This window comes from Scomber scombrus, chromosome 3 (assembly GCF_963691925.1).
Source record: "Scomber scombrus chromosome 3, fScoSco1.1, whole genome shotgun sequence".
Classification (NCBI taxonomy): domain Eukaryota; kingdom Metazoa; phylum Chordata; class Actinopteri; order Scombriformes; family Scombridae; genus Scomber; species Scomber scombrus.
Genome location: NC_084972.1, coordinates 25,994,462 through 26,013,005, shown reverse-complemented (window position 1 = coordinate 26,013,005; position 18,544 = coordinate 25,994,462). Strand labels below are relative to the sequence as shown.

Genomic DNA, 18,544 nt, shown 5'->3' with positions numbered 1-18,544 from the left:
GCAGTTCAAAGAAGGTCTAAGAAAACCATGTGCTGTCACATTAACACAGAACTTTTAGGTATTGACGAAAGCCCGAAGGAATTCCGAATGACACCCGTGATCTCTGAGAGGTGTTAGGTCTGACCCAACTCCCAATACAGTACCTTTTGATTACTAGTACTCCTTTGGCAAGTACTCTGAAGGAATTTTGGTACTACAAGTACGCCACAATGCTTTGAGGTATCAGTTATGTTCAATATAATCATAGATACCACTTCTCTTTCCCTTTTTACTTGGCCATGAAGTTCAAAAGGGGAAATTGGCAGTGGAAGCCAACCAATTCCAAACAAGACTAGGTCAAAACCTAGTATATGGCTGGACCATGTATAAAAATGGATATAGTAAATGGCAGTATTTGGCTGTCCAATGGTGTAACTTCATCACTCAGTCAGTCAGTCAGTGACTCAGGCACAGACATTTGCGTTAACAGACCTGGTCTTGCTGTTGCAGTTCAGCCAATAACAAACTTGTGTGTTTACTATGTAATATATCTCGTGAATTATACACTATGACTAATGTAGTAAAGTGCAATTTAGACCAGATCACACTGGGACATAAATAAATAAAAACAAATGGTTCAGTATTAGTTGTTGTACATACTTTTCAGCTACATATTGGACAGCTGAGCAACAAAGAACTGCAAAGTCCAAACAGCCAACAGTGTCGGCTAAAGCTGCAACGATGAAGATAAACACAACATCATAGAACAACAACAGTGGGTACATGTTGGAGAGTCAGCAGGCTGTGAAAAGCGCTCTGAATATATTCTTTATCATTCATTCATTTATTTGGAAAGCCAGGCGTGTTTATAAATCACCTTTCATACACAAAGGCATTTCAAAGTGCTTTATAGGGTATAAAAGGCGTGAAATAAAAATAAAAAAACACATTTAAAAGCTAAAATAAAATTTTAAAAGATGAGAACACAGAGCAAGTTAGAGAGGAGAGTGCCACATGCAAGTGCGGGATGTATAAAGTGCTTAATTATTAAATATTCTGTAAGTTTGTTTGAACTATGTGTAGCTGTATGGTCAACACTGTGAAAAGTAAGGGTACAAACAAGGGTAAGGATTGGAGAATACCAAAAAACTTTCTATCTGCTGCTTTCATTTCTGATTAAATTAAATCAGAAAGTAAAATTCAATCATAATGAATGAATCCTTTCAATATAATGCAAAAGCAAAGAAAAGTAATTTTTGGAAAATGAAAAGTAAAATAAAGTAAAGCAGGGGCATTAAATTAATCTCCATTAATCTTCTTTTGGAACCAAAGTCCCAACTACACTTGATTTTATGTGTTATGACTGATCCATAAAATCAATGCCTGGCTTCAATATTCAGCTTTATTTGCTGGTTTATATTAATAGGCTGATCAATATTTCCAACATATTGATGTTCACGTCACCCTCATAATTACATGACGTGAACGTTCAGCTTGCTAACAGCTGCAAGACTGATGTAATGATATCCAGTGCTCTGCTACATACAGTATATACACATCAGTAGCACCTGCCACAAGCAACCTACCTTCACTGTGCTTTGGACTGCAAATTACTGCTGGGGGAACCTGCTCACTTCTCAAACTATATAATCTATAGTTTATATTTTGCCTATTGCAGGTCTTTCACACCAAGTGAAAATAATTAAAGACCAGGGATCCCTGGACCAGCTGAACCCCTGTGATCAGCATTCAGTGCTGCCCCCCTCGAGATTACTGTGGGTTAGTCGGACTTTTACACTTTGCTAGAGAGACAAACACATAAATAACTCAAAACATAAGCTACAGTAAGTTGGACCCATTATACTTGGACTATAAACTGTTGAGGGAAGATCATTATTGATTCCTTGCTCTTTTTTCCTCTAAACGTGACATTTTTGTCAAGTTTCCCTTGTTTTAAACACTAACATTTTTAGACTGAACTGTGCTAAGAAAGAACATCATGTACAGAACTATCAAGACATGAATATAGGGGTTCATATTTACTTTCATGACCATGCAATGCTACAGACTTTTTGCAGTATAGTTTATCACAAACAAATTGCCTTGTCATATCTATATACAGTATATGACAAGCTGGATACAGTTAGGCCAGTTTAGACCTGAAAGAAATATACCATTTAAATATTAATTCACGTTTTCAACAAGACATAAACATTCATGTTTATGGAAATAATTTTATCATAACACTGTTAGCTTTCAGGGTTTTTGACTTACATAAAGCATTATACGATCACTTTTGGATGCATGATTATACAATTAGGATTAAACACTCACTACTAATATCAGCAGGTCTGTGAGTTTCGAAGTATGTTATTACAGAAAATTTGGTTAGACCTTATTTAACAAAGTTACCACTACAATTGTCTTAATGTATAATATAGCCATATATTTGTTCCTATGATCATTGCATTCATAACATTTCTCTCTATGAAAAGGTTTAAGGTTTTTGACCCTACTCTTGGCCTATTGATGGCTATTAATCCAGATGGAGGTCTCAATGTTCTCCCTGTTGTGGGCATGTAGTATCAGACCCCAGCCAACAAACCGGAAATGAAGAGAAGGCGGAGAATAAATAATGTACTAGCATTCTATTATTGCAAAATAGCAATGGAGAACTTTTGGGCGGGTCAAACAATCCTAATGTGATACTATTTTACGGTAAGGTTGAGTTGCAAGAGAGTCCTAATTAGGTTCAGAATGTTGCAGTTGCTACTGTGATCCTTTCTGGAGAATGATAGATTATCTTTAAGTATAGTATTTCATTTTTTATTAAATAGTATTTTTTTTATTTTTTTTTAGGATTAAGCTAATATAAAACACACACATACATATATATATATATATATATATATATATATATATATATATATATATATATATATATATATATATATATATATATATATATATATATAGTCATTGGCATAAATATATATATATATATATATATATATATATTTATGCCAATGACTTGATTGCATCCACCATTACGTGGTCATTTTATTTTTTAGGCAGTCAATATTGTGGCATTTTCATCTCAGCACCTCCTTCAGATAAACACTTGACACATACATTTGTACAGTATGTGACTATGTGTGAAGTTTACACTGACAAATGTTTACTACTGGTTTTAGATTTGTACTATATCTATCACCCACTTAAGAGTCTTGGTAAACTTTTCTTAAAAATGTTTTTTTCAAATATACAACACTTCTGTTTACTGGATTACAGAGGTGTCTCCTCACAATATCAATAATATACTGTACTGTATACTATGAATGAATGAATTTATCTTTAACTGGTTCCCGTTATACATTACACTTGTCTAATTGTTAATATTTTTTATTCCAATAGGCATCAAGATTAAGTCAAAAGTGCCTGGTGTCATGATTACGCAATTTGTGGAGGAACTTCCAGAGGGAAAGACAACTCCAGATTTCACCCGCAAACCAATTGCTCTGACTTTACAAGAGGGTAAGGATAAAGAAGGAAAAAAAGACAAAGAGAAAGACTTCAGGATATTGATTATCACACTTTGTTATAGTACATTTTCATTTTCTACTACCCTCTAAAAAGAGAATATTTCACACAGAAACATTTAATTGCATTATTAGCATATTAGTGAGGAAATGTGGTCTGTGTCTGAAGAGTTACTAAAAATATAGCAAAATATAATCTGTTTTTCTGAACTTATTTCAGGTAAACTTGCAATTTTTAAAGCAAGAATTGTGGGCGAGCCAATACCTTCTGTAACATGGAGCAGAGCAAATGGAGAAATTAATTTTAAACCTGGTGTGTGCGAACAAAAGTATGACCCAGCAGCTAAAGAGAATACCCTTGAGGTAAGCTTTGCAGCAGCAGGTAAAATGTATACATGTATAAATATTAAATCCTAAGAATCTAACTGCTTTCAGTGATAATAAAAATGCCATTACATCTCATTAGTTTCCAAAGGTGACTCCAGAGGATGCTGACACCTACAAGTGTTTTGCAGCAAATGAATTTGGAAGGGCTGTTTGCACTGTTGTCTTAAACGTTATTGCAGGTAAGACCCTTAGCACTCTTTGAATCACTGTTTCTCTCAAGTGTGGTACATAGGTGCATTATATATAAATTGTGTGAATTTGGCATATTTTTATTGATTATGTAAATTAAGTTTAATATATTTTTTTTTATAGTTGGATTCTCTAAAAAGAAGGAACTTGAAAAAAAGACAGAAGTGGAAGGTGAGACTTCAAATACATTTTGACCCTCAGTGTTTTTGGTGTGGTAACCTGCATATTTATTTTACCTGCAGTCAACATAATCAGAAACTATCTCTGCTCCTGTGAGAAACAAAAAGCACCCATTAATAAACAAACTAGCATTGCAATTAAAAACACAATTATCGATTTTTTATAAGACACTTTTAGGGAATTGAGCCAACTGCTGTGTATAAGGATGAATAGAGGCTAATAGAACGTATTTAAGCTAACAATAATAGGAATGATACAGCAGCTCCATTTCTCTGTGCTACAACCTAGCCTATACATTTTCATAGTAACCTGACATCTTATGAATTAATTTGAATTATTTGGAAAAAATCTGCCTGTCATGGTTCATCTGTCACATTAGCACACTGTCACTGTGCACTGATGCTTGACACATTAATGACTGTCCAAAAAACTGAACAGCAGCGTTCAAAATGTAGTCTGCATGAGTCAAACATAGCATGCTTTGGTTCACCAACATGGATGGTTGTTGGTTTGATCTGGTTTATTATTGTTATAGTTTCCTTTTTTTCAAAGAACATGAAAGGTGCAGCAGATATTAGAACGATCCGAATGTCAGTCATTACAGCTTTTTCTGGCCTGAGCTTTGTTTAGGACATAGCTTTACATTTTGTTTGATAGTTCAGATAATGTGTGTGAGGGAAAAATGTTATTTGAGCATGAAATTATACTTTATAGGGTGTCAACTACATATGATTGTCTCCTGTCTCTTCTTTTACCTATTAAACACAGCTTTAATACATGTATTATATGATAACACACTGTCAATTAAGGTAAATGGAAGCTGCTCCATTTTAACACCTTTGTACAAGACAAAGCATGACATAAATATTCAGTGACAAACGTATATTTCTGGTTGTGCTCCCTCAGATGTATCAGACCTCAGAAAAAAACTAAAAAAACGGTGAGTAAAATAATGTAAACTTGGCTATGTGCTGTTAAAATAAACTGTTATATGACAATGATTCAAAAAGAGATTTTTCAATGACAGTATGAGATTACATTTTTCAGTGGAAAATGATTTTTTACTCTACAGTAATGAAGATGGATCACGTCATCAAAAGCCAATGCTGGATGATGAAAAGGTCTGGGAGATTCTCCTTAGTGCAGACAAGAAAGACTATGAGAGCATCTGTGCTGAGTACGGTATCACTGACTTCCGTGGAATGCTGAAGAAACTTAACGAAATGAAGAGAGAGAGAGAGGAGGAGCTTGCGGCGGTAAATGGCCTTTAAATTAAGCTTTCATTATATAAGGAGACTCTCTGTCAAAATATCTATTTATGCAGATCTGTTTTGTTTTTTGTTGGTGTTTGAAGTTTTTTATATGGGCAGACTTATTGATTTTAACTATTTTGTATTTTTTTTTTTAAATCTAGTTTGTGTCACACATCAACACGCTGAAACATATTGATGTGAAGGCGAACGACTGTGCAACAATTGAGCTGGACATGGACCTCAAGGATCCAACCAGCAAAATCTTTGTGTACAAGGTGAGACATTGAGTCTCATGTTCAGTATTGTCTTGCTGGTTTTTTTAATGATCGATTATCAAAATGACAACGTGTCCCTAAACACTGCAGGATGGCGTCATGATTCAATTCTCGAAAGAAGAGACCGAAGGCGTAAAACACTGTTTGAAACAAGTTGGCAAGAAATTTGTTTTTACAATTAAAAAACTAGGCACAGAAGATGCTGGACTGTACTCAGTGGATGTTGAGGGCGTCAATGTATTCTCCTCAGATTTTAAAGGTAAGTCTTCAAGTATGTGATAAATTAGATTCTAATAGAATAAATAAAGTTACTTTTCAAGGATTAACTGACACACAATAATACAATCAGACCACACTAAAAGTAAGTTTGTAAGTTTTTTTGTATAAAACTAACTTTTTGTTGTATGTTGTTTTTGAAAATGCTCTTAACTTTATTTGTAATTAAGTGCAAAATAAGCAGTTCAGAAAACGGAGGGAACATATTGAAATATTAAAAGCCTGTTTCTTTTTGTCTGTTTTGTGTCTTTGTAATCCTGCAGTGCCTGAAGTTGACTTTGCTGTCAAAATACGAGAGGTTAAGGCAACAGAGCGAGAGGACGCCCTCTTTCAGTGTGTCCTGACTGCACCCATGGATGAGATCAAATGGCTTGGCAAAAATGCTCCATTGACAAATGGTCAAAAACATGTAATCTCTTGTTCTGAAGATAAACTTATCCACAAGTTGATTGTGCGTGACTGTATGCCTTTGGATGCTGGTATCTATGCGGCGGTGGCAGGAATCAAATCTTGCAATGCCTGGCTTGTAGTTGAAGGTGAGAAAATAATTATCCCAATTTTAGTCATATTTGTGGATTATCAATATGAACACAGTATGAATGCCAACTCCAAACCTAAATCTAATCTAATTCTGAATGTAACTTTCAGCTAAAATGTATTAATACATGTGATATATGTTTTTTCGTAGTTGACAAAAATCCTGCTAACAAAGGAAAGAAGGCAGCTCGCAAAACAACTATGGCTGGAGGTGGTGATGATGACGATCTTATGAGAATAGCTAAGGAACAGCAGGAAAAGTATTTGAAAGAAATGGAAGAGAAAATGGCACTTGCCAAGAAGTTCCAGTCAGAAAAGAACGCCGCAGACGAACAGGCCTGGGCTGACGCAGAAGCAGCTAGAAAGGCAGCTGCTGAAGCCAAAGCTGCTGCTAGGGCTGCAGCTGCCAAGGAGAAAGCTGCAGCTGCAGCTGCCAGGAAAGCTGCTGCAGATGCTGCTGCTGGTGCTGGTGGTGCTGCTGGTGCTGGTGGTGCTGCTGGTGCTGCTGGTGCCGTTGGTGCCGGTGGTGCTGCTGGTGCCGGTGGTGCCGGTGGTGCTGGTGGTGCTGGTGGTGCTGGCGGAGCTGGGGTTGGTGGAGGTGTTGGAGTTGATGGAACTGCTGGTGCCGGTGCTGGTGCTGGTGCTGGTGCTGGTGCCGGTGCTGGTGCTGGTGCCGGTGGTGAAGGAGGTGCAGCTGGAGCCGGAGCTGGAACAGGTGAAGGCGAAGATGAATATGAGGAAGATGGAGAAGGAGGGAAACGCAAAAAACGTGTGAGGGATGGTCCACTTGTTCCAGATACAGTGATAGGTAAGAAATCAGTTCTCACTGTTGTGTATGCTGATAGACTTAACAGCAAAAAATTCTTCCAAATTTGGAAATGTTATTATCTTTATTACATATCAGTGATAGTAGCAGTAAAAGGGTTTTGTATTCTGTTTATGTTTTTGTCTGTTTTGATATTAGTCTGCTCTTTTCATCACATTCTTTCTTATATTTACATTTAACAATTTTCTTGATTCTTATTGTTATTGCTGTTGGTCTTTTCAACAATCTTTCAGAATTATCTTAAAAGTGAATCTTTAAAAAAATCTTCAATCAAAAGAAAATGCTTTCAAAAAGAATTTAGAACAGAATTTTTCAAATAAAAAAACTGGAACGGATGATGGTTTTGCTCAGAGTAGACAGCTGAAAGTTTTCAGTAAGTATTTCATATTAATGTTAGTCAGAGTAAAGTCTTTATTAGTTCAACATTCTTATTATGATAGTATTTTTTTGGATTTGGGTATGCGTAACATATTTTCATAAAGCTGCTATTTATTATTACTAATAGGAGATTATAGTGATGAGGAAACTGAAAATCAAGAAGGTGAAAAATCTGGGAAAAAAGGAAAACGTGCCAAAAAGAAAATTGTGGCGAATGAAGAAGCTGCTGTTGGTAAGAGATATCAAAGGTTGCATGTTGTAGAAGATCTACTGATCTATAAAGTCATTTGGAAATGAAAATGACTTTAGGAAATTCTAAACACTTCCTAACTTAGACACAACTGCATTAACTCTTAACGTGTATAACACCGACACCTTACAAGGCTCTAACGTGCTCTGCCTTGCCCGGATAAATCTTATCATCAGGAAGGTCCTGTCAAGCATCGGTGACGGAACTTGTTTTATCCAGGATGTGTAAGGCTTTAGCATGGGTTAAGTATTATTTTTATTAATTCTTGAAAACCCTTGCAGTGTTCATGAGTCCCAGGAAATTTAATTGCTGACGTGGTTTTTAGTACAAAAGCAATTTAAAACCCTGGGTGAGTATTAACTTATTACAAAATAAGTTAATATCAAATAATTATCTGCTAAATTAATATTAATTTAGCCAACACTAATAAGTAAAACATAATCATCATACGTTTGCCTTTTGCACCTCTCCTGAGAAACAATAAGTAGCATAGCATAATAAATATGCTATGCTCAAGTCTGTATTCTCCCATATGTAATCCTGAACTTGAAAAAAATATAGATATGATCTATATTTGTGTTTTGTGCGTGCTACATGTGCTTTTATGTTTGTAGAAATGTTTGTCCTCATGTTGTTTTAAATGCTGTAATTCATGTACAAGATTGTTATGTGGAGGGTAAAAAGTGGAAAAGGTGAATAACAGCAGAAGTGTTTAAGTTATGAACAACGAAAAGTGCCAGGTCATGACTGAGTTTTGCTGAACGCCACATAAATTAGAATGAAGCAGCATCACTTTGTCTGTCTACTTTGTCTTTGTGGTAAAAGTGATAGAAAAATAGTTTTAACTGCAAAATGAAAAACAACCCCTTTCTGTTTTTCCTTTCTGCCACAATCATTCAGGGCCTTGAGTCAATCAAGTGACTTCCAATATGCAAACATTCTTGAATAGCCAGTTGAAAATCACCTTTTCCAACCCTCTCCTCTTCTACATTGAAGTTAATGTTTGTTTTCTCTGTTGTTGCTGCTGATTGTTTTTATGCTCCATGTTGACATTTTAATTGTTATTGTTAATGTTTTCATTAATGTTATTTGTAAGGCATATCCAACAGAAAATGAGAAACATTGGATTGATGGTAATTACGATGATATCCCCTAAAAATGAAAAGAAAAAAACAGAGAAGCCAGTGGCACCAGGGGTGAAAGTGGCACCAGGGGTGAAAGTGGCACCAGAGGTGAAAGTGGCACCAGAGGTGAAAGGGGCACCAGAGGTGAAAGTGGCACCGGGCCAGCAGGCAGTGATGAATCTGCTGAAAATGGTGAGGGTGCAGACGGCGATCAGCCAGCAGCAGCAGCTGGCAAGCGCTCAGGCCGGGCACGACAAGGCCCATTGATCGTGGAAACAGTTAGTGGTAAGATTACGGGCGCTGCATTAACTGCTGCATGTGAAGCACTGTCACTGACCAAAGTCATTTGATGATCAGATGACTTTTCCAGTGGTTTGAGGGTTAACATCAGAAGTGTGTGACCTCTGGTAAGAATGCTAGATTTGATCTCTAATTGGTTAAATGGCCTTTTAGAATGATCACAGAGTTCAACACGAGTGGATTTAACCTTGAGTGCCTCTAGAAAATGCTAAATTTGATGCATTAATGATTTTTGCCTATAGCACACATAATTACTCCTTCAGTTTCTATAGTAGTAAAATTAATGAAAATATACATAAGCCTCATGTTTGGTAAACAATAGATCAGTATCAGTTAAATCATTTTATTTCTATGCCTTGCAGGACAGATGCTATTAGGCAATTCATTGTTCAATACGTACGTGTCCATTTCCGCCTCAAATGTATTGTGAGCGTGTGCACTGTATGTGTTTGTAAGTAATGTTTAAATACGTATGTGCTCTGTGTGCATCTGTATTAACAATCTTGCTGGCTTTTTAAATGTTAATTCAGGATGAGTCGGTGCATTGAGGTTAATTATTCAAATGAGCAATTGCAGAACCAATTTATTTCTTGAGATGACAACTGCAACACTTGTGTGCAGTCACACTCTTGCATAATTTGAAGATTGAAGACAACCTTGAAGACACTGGAGGATGACCATGCTCTAAAACAATTTCCTCACATTGAGGATTTTCACTTCAAAAAGACAAAATGTTCATTTCTTCCACTGACGAAGGAACAGTCAGTCCTGAGTTGGGCATTACATGAGCAAGTATTTCCAGGGTATTTCTTTTAAGGGTTCAATAGTTCTTTCATGACAAATGAAGAGAGGCAAACAAATGCCTCGATGATGACTTTCTTATGAGCCGCATTAAGATTTCAACTCTCCAAACTGAAGTTGGAGAAGACCTTTACCAAACCGGACAATCAAGCTACACATTAACCAAGAAAACATCATCAAGATTCAAGTAAAGGCAAATTTGCTCTTCTTACAAATCTGGATTACATACTCTCTTCAAATGTTATATTTTCTGATATCAAAACTGCTTTTTAACATGTATTTTATGATCAACTGAAATAAAATACATGATGTCAACAGAAAAGCAGAAATAAAATTCTAATTTGTATTGTTTGACTGCAAGGTAAGTGTATACACACTTGAATCACATACAAGTGTATGGACCATGCATTCACCTATACAGAGACAAATGATTTCATTGTATTTGTAGATGATCAAGTACAAAACCTTAAAGCAGCTTTGTGTACGCCACAGAATCTTTGCATTCACTAACTTACTGGTTGATGAATCCTCAGACCCAGGAGTTCACTTTCATGCTGGGCTCTCTGACTGCAAAGCCATTATTGGAGAAGCAGCAGAGCTGGAGTGTAAAGTGAGCAGAGAAGACTGTGAGGGAAAATGGTACAAAGATGGAAGTGAGGTAATGCCTAGGTTTAAATGTGCTAATTATGTAGCATATTCTTGGATTTTATTGCACTAATATAGTCCAGTGGAAATTGGTGATTAATATGTATTAATATGTTTCAGATGAGACTTTATTTATATTTGTTTAGTTATAGTGATGTATTGGTTTAAATGTGTGTAATGTATATTCCAGATTCAACCATCTGACGATATAACCATTTCAAAAGACGGAACTTTCCACAGGCTGAAAATTAACAAAGTCACAGAGGAACATTCTGGAAAATATAAATTTGAAGCAGATGGACGGAAGACAGAGTCCTTGATTATTGTTGAAGGTAAAAAAAAAAAAAAAAAAACTTCCAAAAATCACTTTCCTTGAATCATTTAATAGAGAAAGGCAATAAGTCATGGCCATACTGAAAATGTATTTTTAAAAGAACTTACTCAAACACTTATCTAAAATAAATACAGATAGCATGAAGCTGCTTAAAATATCTGTATGCATGTTTTAACAATCCTTTTAGATCCACCCAGATTTGATCCTGAAGAACTGGAAGTATTTAAAACTCCAGTAACCGTGAAGAAAGGACACAAAGCTTCCTTCAAATTACCGTTTGTTGGAAAGGATCCTATAAAAGTTCAGTGGTACCTTGACGGTGAAGAGCTATCAGAAGAATCAAATATCAAGATAGAGAACTCAGACGGTTACACTCGTCTGCATCTAATGAAGCTGCAGCGCAAGGACAGTGGTGAAGTCAAGATAAAACTCAAAAATGAGTTTGGCACTATTGAGGCCTTCAGCCAGCTTATTGTACTGGGTGCGTATTGGAAACTAAAAACTACAAACATTTATTTTGACGTACCGATAATATTTCACACTTTAGTCAATGGTTTCATCACAGATTAATATTCCATATGCTACTCCGTTGTTGGACAGATAAACCCACTCCTCCAATGGGACCTCTGGAGATTGGCGAAGCTTCCGCTTCTCTAATTGATTTCAAGTGGAGAACCCCAAAAGACTGCGGTGGCTGCAAGATCGACAACTACATCCTTGAAAGAAATCAAGTTGGCCGCAATACCTGGAAAAAGTTGGGGCCAATTGGTCCTGATGCCAAATATAAGGACAAAGATGTAGACCATGGCAGGAGGTACTGCTACCGTATAAGAGCGGAGACTGAAATGGGCATCAGCGAGCTGATGGAAACGGAGGACATTCAAGCCGGAACAAAAGGTAAATTCAAGCCAATATTATCTCAAATATACCATTGTTTAGCAAAAGTGTGGTCACACCAGCATTTTAAAAGGCTAAATTTCACAGTGAAATAAATGTATTTTAAAAGAATCACTATAAATAAAGAGTGAACACATCTTTCAAATAGAGTTTAATCTTGTAAACTTTGACACACAAATTTTCACCACTGACCAATAACAAAGCTTGCTTGAGAGTGTCTTTGAGAGAATGTTGAGTCATTGCTGTTGTAGTAATTTCAGTTGTATTGCACTATTCAGTTATATCTAACCCTCCTCTGTCAAAGTATTAACTGTTCCACGAAAGAAGAATGGTTATGAGACAGGACTCAATACCACAAATACTTCTCTTGAATACACCGCGTGAACTTCTTGTGCTGTTGGCGACCAAGCTAACAAGCTTGCTCTGGCTTTTGTCCTCTCTTAAATAACTATTTATTGAGTCAAATTATTTGTAATCTTTATAACAAAAAAAGGAGCAGTACATGGCAGAGTACAGAGAAAAAAGCTCTGAGAGCTTTTGTCAAAATATTACCGTAGCTCACCAAATAGGCCAACAAGTAGTCACTATTGGCGCTTTTCCACTATACAGTTCTAGCACTACTCAGCTCGACTCGACTCGGTTTGGTACCAGGAACAACCTTTTCCATTACTACAGTACCTACTCAACGTGAGCGGGGTCATCATAGCACGGCTGCGCGAAACTGCCGTGACTTTGTTTTATACGCGTCACAAACACATAAACAATGGAGGACATGGAGGTGATGGTGTACTTGCTGCTGTATGTGGGTTTTTGTCACACACAAAGCAAGAAAATTGATCCGTATGGCTGTAACGCTGTTGCCAGTATTTAAAAATGCTGGGTTTGATTCTTGTGTGGGACGGCTCATGACTCTTCCAGTGAAGACTCTCTGACCAATCAGTGGCCGGCAGTCTGTTGATGTCACATTTAGTATTGGCTCGCTTGGAACTTCGGCAGAGCAGGTACTAAAAAAGTACCAGGTACCAGGTACTATCCCTAATGAAAACGCAAAAAAAAAAAAAACGAGGTTGAGTCGAGTCGAACCGAGTAGTGCTAGAACTGTATAGTGGAAAAGCGCCATATGTAACCAAGGTTTTATTAATCCAACATCACCATCATTTACCTCACAGTTCACAAAAAAAAAAAAAACTAATTTGTAATCCCTTTTAGACAAAGCACTGATCACAGATCCCAATCTTTTACATCTCATGTGTACAGCATACCCTGGACCTCCATCACCACCAAAGATTGTTAGCGCCTTCAAGGACTGCATCAACCTCTCCTGGAGTCCTCCTGCAAACACTGGAGGAACCAATATTCTGGGATACAACCTTGAAAAACGCAAGAAGGGCAGCAATCTATGGGGCCAAGTCAATCCACATACTGAGATGATCAAAGGTTATTCTATATTCATATATTATTTCTGTTTGATCATTTTATGATATTGCTGTCATTCCTGTATCACATATGTATGATGTGTAATACTCAGCATGTTCTTTCCCTGTACAGGACACAAAGAATTTGCTGTTAAAGATGTGATTGAGGGCATTGAGTATGAATTTCGTGTGTCAGCAATCAATAACTCTGGAGCGGGTGAATACAGTACACCATCTGAGTTTGTGTTTGCCAGAGACCCTAAAAGTAGGTGGCCATTTAGAAATATTTATGACAGTCATTATTTTATCATACTAATACTTCATACAGCCCAGAAATTGCAACACTGAATATGAATCATGTCTTACAGAGCCTCCTGGTAAAGTCATAGACCTTAAAGTGACAGATTCCACCTACACAACCCTGTCCCTGGCTTGGACCAAACCCAAGGACATTGAGGGGGTTGAGGATGAAGCCAAGGGATATTTTGTGGAGATCAGGCCTGCAGAAAGCACAGAGTGGGAGCGCTGCAATACAAATCTAATAACCTTGAATTTCTTTACTGTGAAAGGCATGAAGTCCATGGCCATGTACTGGGTGAGAGTCATTGCTGTCAATGATGGAGGAGTGGGAGAGCCACAGGAGCTGGAAAATTACATCCTCGCTATGCCTCCTCCTGGTAGGAAAATTAACCTCAAAGTTGCGTCTGTAAAACAACTGTATAATACTGTGTATTACAAAATACTGAACTGGTATATGACTCAACTGTAACAATACTTAATAGTTAAAGACGTCATTAATAAGTTTGTGTTACTGGTTGAAAAACAATTATGTTCATGATGTGCTGATTAGAATTCAAAACATAAATCTGGGATTGTTTCTCAAAGGTTGAAAGGAAAACCATGACTACATGGAAAAATACTGACTTCATTCAACCTGAAGAGATTATTTAGGTTTTAGCTTTTTCACCAACTCAATGCCAAGTTAACACGATCAGTAGAACTGCATCCTGGTTCAGACATAGCATAGGAGATAACTGAAAGGAACTCACTTTAGATTCAAGTAGCATTATTACATAGGTAGTGGAGCTTTTTGGGACATTTGAATCAGGAAAACAAAAGATGAATGAAGGGTTAGGGTACTTGTGTAGTACTTGTAATATGGTAATGTGTACTGCACTAGAAATAGCTGGAGTTGTAATTTATCTGGTTTGTCCTTTCTTCTTACAAAATCAATTGTTAACATTTAAATAAATGACAAATACTAACTTTCACACATGCTCTTCACCTAGTGAGACCACGATTCACGGATTCCAAAATCAAGAGTTTCATGGTGGTGAGAGCAGGAAATTCTGCACGATTCAACATTAATTTTGAGGTAAAATTACACTTATTAACAAAACGTTGAATAAAATAGTCCTCTGAAAAATCTGTCTGGAGATTATAATTATATATTCTCTATAGGCCTCTCCATGGCCAGACGTCACCTGGTTGAAAGATGGAGTGCCAGTGTCTAAAAAGGTGACAGTCAGCAATGCAGAGGCCACATCTCAGCTTCTGATTGCTTCTTCTGAGCGCTCAGACACTGGAATCTATACTATCATTGTTAAGAACATTGTTGGTCAAGAAACATTCAGCATTGAAATTAGAGTCACAGGTGAGTCTGGCAAAACTGCTTCATAGTAAAAATTAATTGACTCGTAGGCCATATACAGTAAAATAAAGGAAAAACGTTTTCTGTATTTTTACTCTAGATGAGCCGAAGCCACCAGGTCCAGTGGAGGTTGATGAAAATGTGCCTGGCACAGTGACCATTTCTTGGACCCCATCTCCAGATGAGAAACGTGATGACAGGCTGCACTACATGGTGACTAAGCGCGATTCAAACAAGAGAGCATGGCACACAATTGCAGATCGCATCTTCAACAATAAATTCACAGCCTGCAATATCATGCCGGACAGAGAATACCAGTTCCGTGTCTATGCAAAGAATGACATGGGCTCCTCCGATCACTCTGAATCACCAAAGTGGCTGATAACAAGCAAAAAAGGTATGCTTATACTTTCATTTAAAATTTGAAGTTGAAACTTGTGTTTTCCAGGTGCATCTACAACAAACTAATATCTGTATTTGAGGCAAGCTTATGCTGACATAGTACACACACACAACCATATATTCCCTCCACAAAAGCACTGAGGCTACAAACAGACTTCATTTGACTGTGTCCTTTCTTCCCTCATGCATCTTTCATAAGAATGTTCAAATATTATACCAGTGCTTTTACTTTAACCACTTTACTATAGTTGATTTGAAAAGACTGATGCTACGGGGCCATAGATGTACCATGCCATTCCTGTAACATGTACTGTGCCAACACACCCACAATATCAGTTCCGTATGCTTTTTTGCCTTTATCTTTTGTGCCATGCCTGTCTATGGCAGCCCACAGGACTTAACACTTTAGAAAGTTAAGTCTTTTTTTTTTTCTTTTTGGAAAAAATGGCACATAGAAGCATCTACAATCCTTTCATGCTTAAACACACATTTATTTTTCTAAATGTTTCTTGCAACAAAGAGAGACAAAGAAGACAAACTGCAATAGTCTGGCAACACAGCCAGTGCATTCTGGGTTTTGTGAAAGAAAAAAAAAAAAAAAGAAATTCCATTGAATTTGATCCAATTTATACCACACAAAATTAAGTATTGTTCAGATGTCTTTTTCATGGCTTATCCTTACAATTTGGCCGGCACATTTTGCATCAGGAACAGAAAATAAGTATTATTTCTACATTGCTCTGCCTGATCATCGTCAACCAATTTTAGTACATGCACAGGAACTAAAAGTACTGCACCTTTAAATTCCAATCATACCTACAGCACCATCATCACTGCACATGCTCTCCTGTTAGAAAAATGCAATCCAGTATTAATACTTTAAACTAATTTGTTGCAATGTATATCCTCTTTTTTTCCAGAAAAATTCACCTTGATCATGCCTGAAAGAAAGACCTGTGATCTGCAGTGTCCTCCCAAGTTCATTGTCCCATTGAAAATGCATGCTGCTCCTCAAGGGTATGAATGCTACATGAGCTGTGCTATAAAAGGAGATCCAACACCTCATGTGACATGGCTCCGCAACAATATCAGTCTGAATACCAACACCAACTATCTCATCTCCAACACCTGTGGAGTCTGCTCTATGCTTATATTAAGGGTTGGACCTAAAGACATGGGGGAGTACACAGTTGTTGCAGAAAACCCTATTGGGAGAGCGGAGTGCTCCACTAAACTCAGTGTCAGAGGTAAATCTTTACCAGATTGTACTTTGAAGGCACTGTCACTATGTTTTCCATTGAAGTTATACAGTGTTGATCTTTGACATCTGAAACTAATTACTGCCCTTCTTTTTCTTTTTCCAGATTAAATAAACACGATGAAGATGGCAGACTTGTTCTAAAACCCTGACAGAAATTAAGTTTCAATTTCGGTGCACAGATAATGCATACTGTATCTTTAGAGTTGAGCCAACCCAGATAAATGCACAATGTAGGAATACAAAATATTGCTTTTGACACTTTCCTTTAAGTTGTTTTTCTGTTTGAGTTCAACAAATTCCTACAAATAACGGTATTTATTCAAGGTAGTAGCCAGAATAAGGTTTTAGGCAAACAAATGTTAGTGAAATAGAAGCCACAACATGTTTTGTTTGATTCTACTGTGCAATCATAATTACTAAAAAGAAGCTTGAAATAATTATACAGTGGAATTTTGCATGTTTTACATCTTGATCAGAAACAGCAAATATTCACCTTATGTAACTATAATAACAGCAAAAATAGTTAAATACAGAACTGAGAACTGTGTAGTTGTGTTTTATTGGTTTTTAAAGTACAATTTAAATAAAATGTGTTTTGCCTAAAGCTTATGACATTACAGATAGGTGACAGATTAAAGGAAAAACCAACATAAAGGGTTTTAGTACGGTGTTGGGTCACCACTGACGACATCCAGTTTTCACAATATTCCCTCATTTAGTGCTTCGATGATGGTCGAAAATCTCTTGTGTCTTATGGATAGGGGCATTTTCATCCTGGAAGAGACCACTCCTGTCAGGATAGAGCTGTTTTATCCTAGTATCCCAATCACTTTGATCACCCAGAACAACTTTGTATTGATTTGCAGTGACAAGTGGACCCAAACCATGCCAGCAAAATGCCCCCCACAGTCACCAGATCCCCTCATTATTGGGGTGAAAAATTGAGACTTGTACAATTTTTTCCTTTAATATGTCACCTGTGTGTCTGTTCTGGTATCTTTCAATTTATTTTTAGGTGTCAGGTTTCTGTTAATGTGTTTAGAGACTTGTTGCAATCATTATTTTCGCTCAATTATGGTGTGCAATCTTTCATTGGTAAGACACACCAAATAAGACATACTGACATGAAAGATTGACATGATAGTTTGTTATAGTATGTCATTCTTTTGAAATTGTGTGTGGGTTTGGTGTAAATAAATATTTCCTACACCCATTATGATGCGGAATTTTTGATCATGTGCATGTCACTTTGAAAAACAGCTAGTACTACGTAACAGAAAGTGCATTTATGTGTATAAAGATTAACAAAAAATACTTGCATATAAATCTATGAATACAGGCTGTGACATAGATTGTAGCACACTGGTCAAGCCTCAACATAGCAAGCAAGTATCAAAATTCATACCACTTGTTCACCTCCATGAAGGTTTATGTGAATAATTTATGTCCAGTCTTCTTGTATTACCTCTCGGAGCATATTTTTTGTGGGGTCAGACATTAGTCCAAGTTTAGAGTCACTGAAGATGAGCAGGTCAACAGTTGCACCCTGAGCTTCAATGTGAGTGAGAAGTGCAGGATGACACTTCTCATGTTTAAACATAAGTGCTTCATATGCTAAATTAATGCCAACAAAAATAATACTGTT

General features: G+C 36.9%; 1 protein-coding gene across 1 annotated transcript; it reads left to right on the top strand.

Moving 5' to 3' along the window:
- The first annotated feature begins 5,405 nt into the window (after positions 1-5,405).
- Positions 5,406-18,113, top strand: igfn1.1 (immunoglobulin like and fibronectin type III domain containing 1, tandem duplicate 1). The gene is made up of 16 exons (XM_062415926.1): positions 5,406-5,530; positions 5,689-5,802; positions 5,893-6,061; positions 6,342-6,614; positions 10,828-10,952; positions 11,130-11,271; positions 11,461-11,754; positions 11,874-12,170; positions 13,428-13,607; positions 13,719-13,850; positions 13,954-14,262; positions 14,875-14,960; positions 15,047-15,239; positions 15,337-15,633; positions 16,559-16,885; positions 17,003-18,113. The coding sequence occupies exons 1-16, from the start codon at positions 5,477-5,479 to the stop codon at positions 17,005-17,007; spliced, it is 2,997 nt and encodes a 998-aa protein (XP_062271910.1). The 5' UTR covers positions 5,406-5,476; the 3' UTR covers positions 17,008-18,113.
- Positions 18,114-18,544: the final 431 nt, after the last annotated feature.

What these genes read in the sequence shown, in the direction of transcription:
- igfn1.1 (XM_062415926.1), top strand. Translation starts at nt 5,477, where the DNA reads ATGCTGAAGAAACTTAACGAAATGAAGAGAGAGAGAGAGGAGGAGCTT. An exon ending in GCAAAATCTTTGTGTACAAG is followed by an intron (nt 5,803 to 5,892) that starts GTGAGACATTGA and finishes TAAACACTGCAG; the next exon opens with GATGGCGTCATGATTCAATT. An exon ending in ATTCTCCTCAGATTTTAAAG is followed by an intron (nt 6,062 to 6,341) that starts GTAAGTCTTCAA and finishes GTAATCCTGCAG; the next exon opens with TGCCTGAAGTTGACTTTGCT.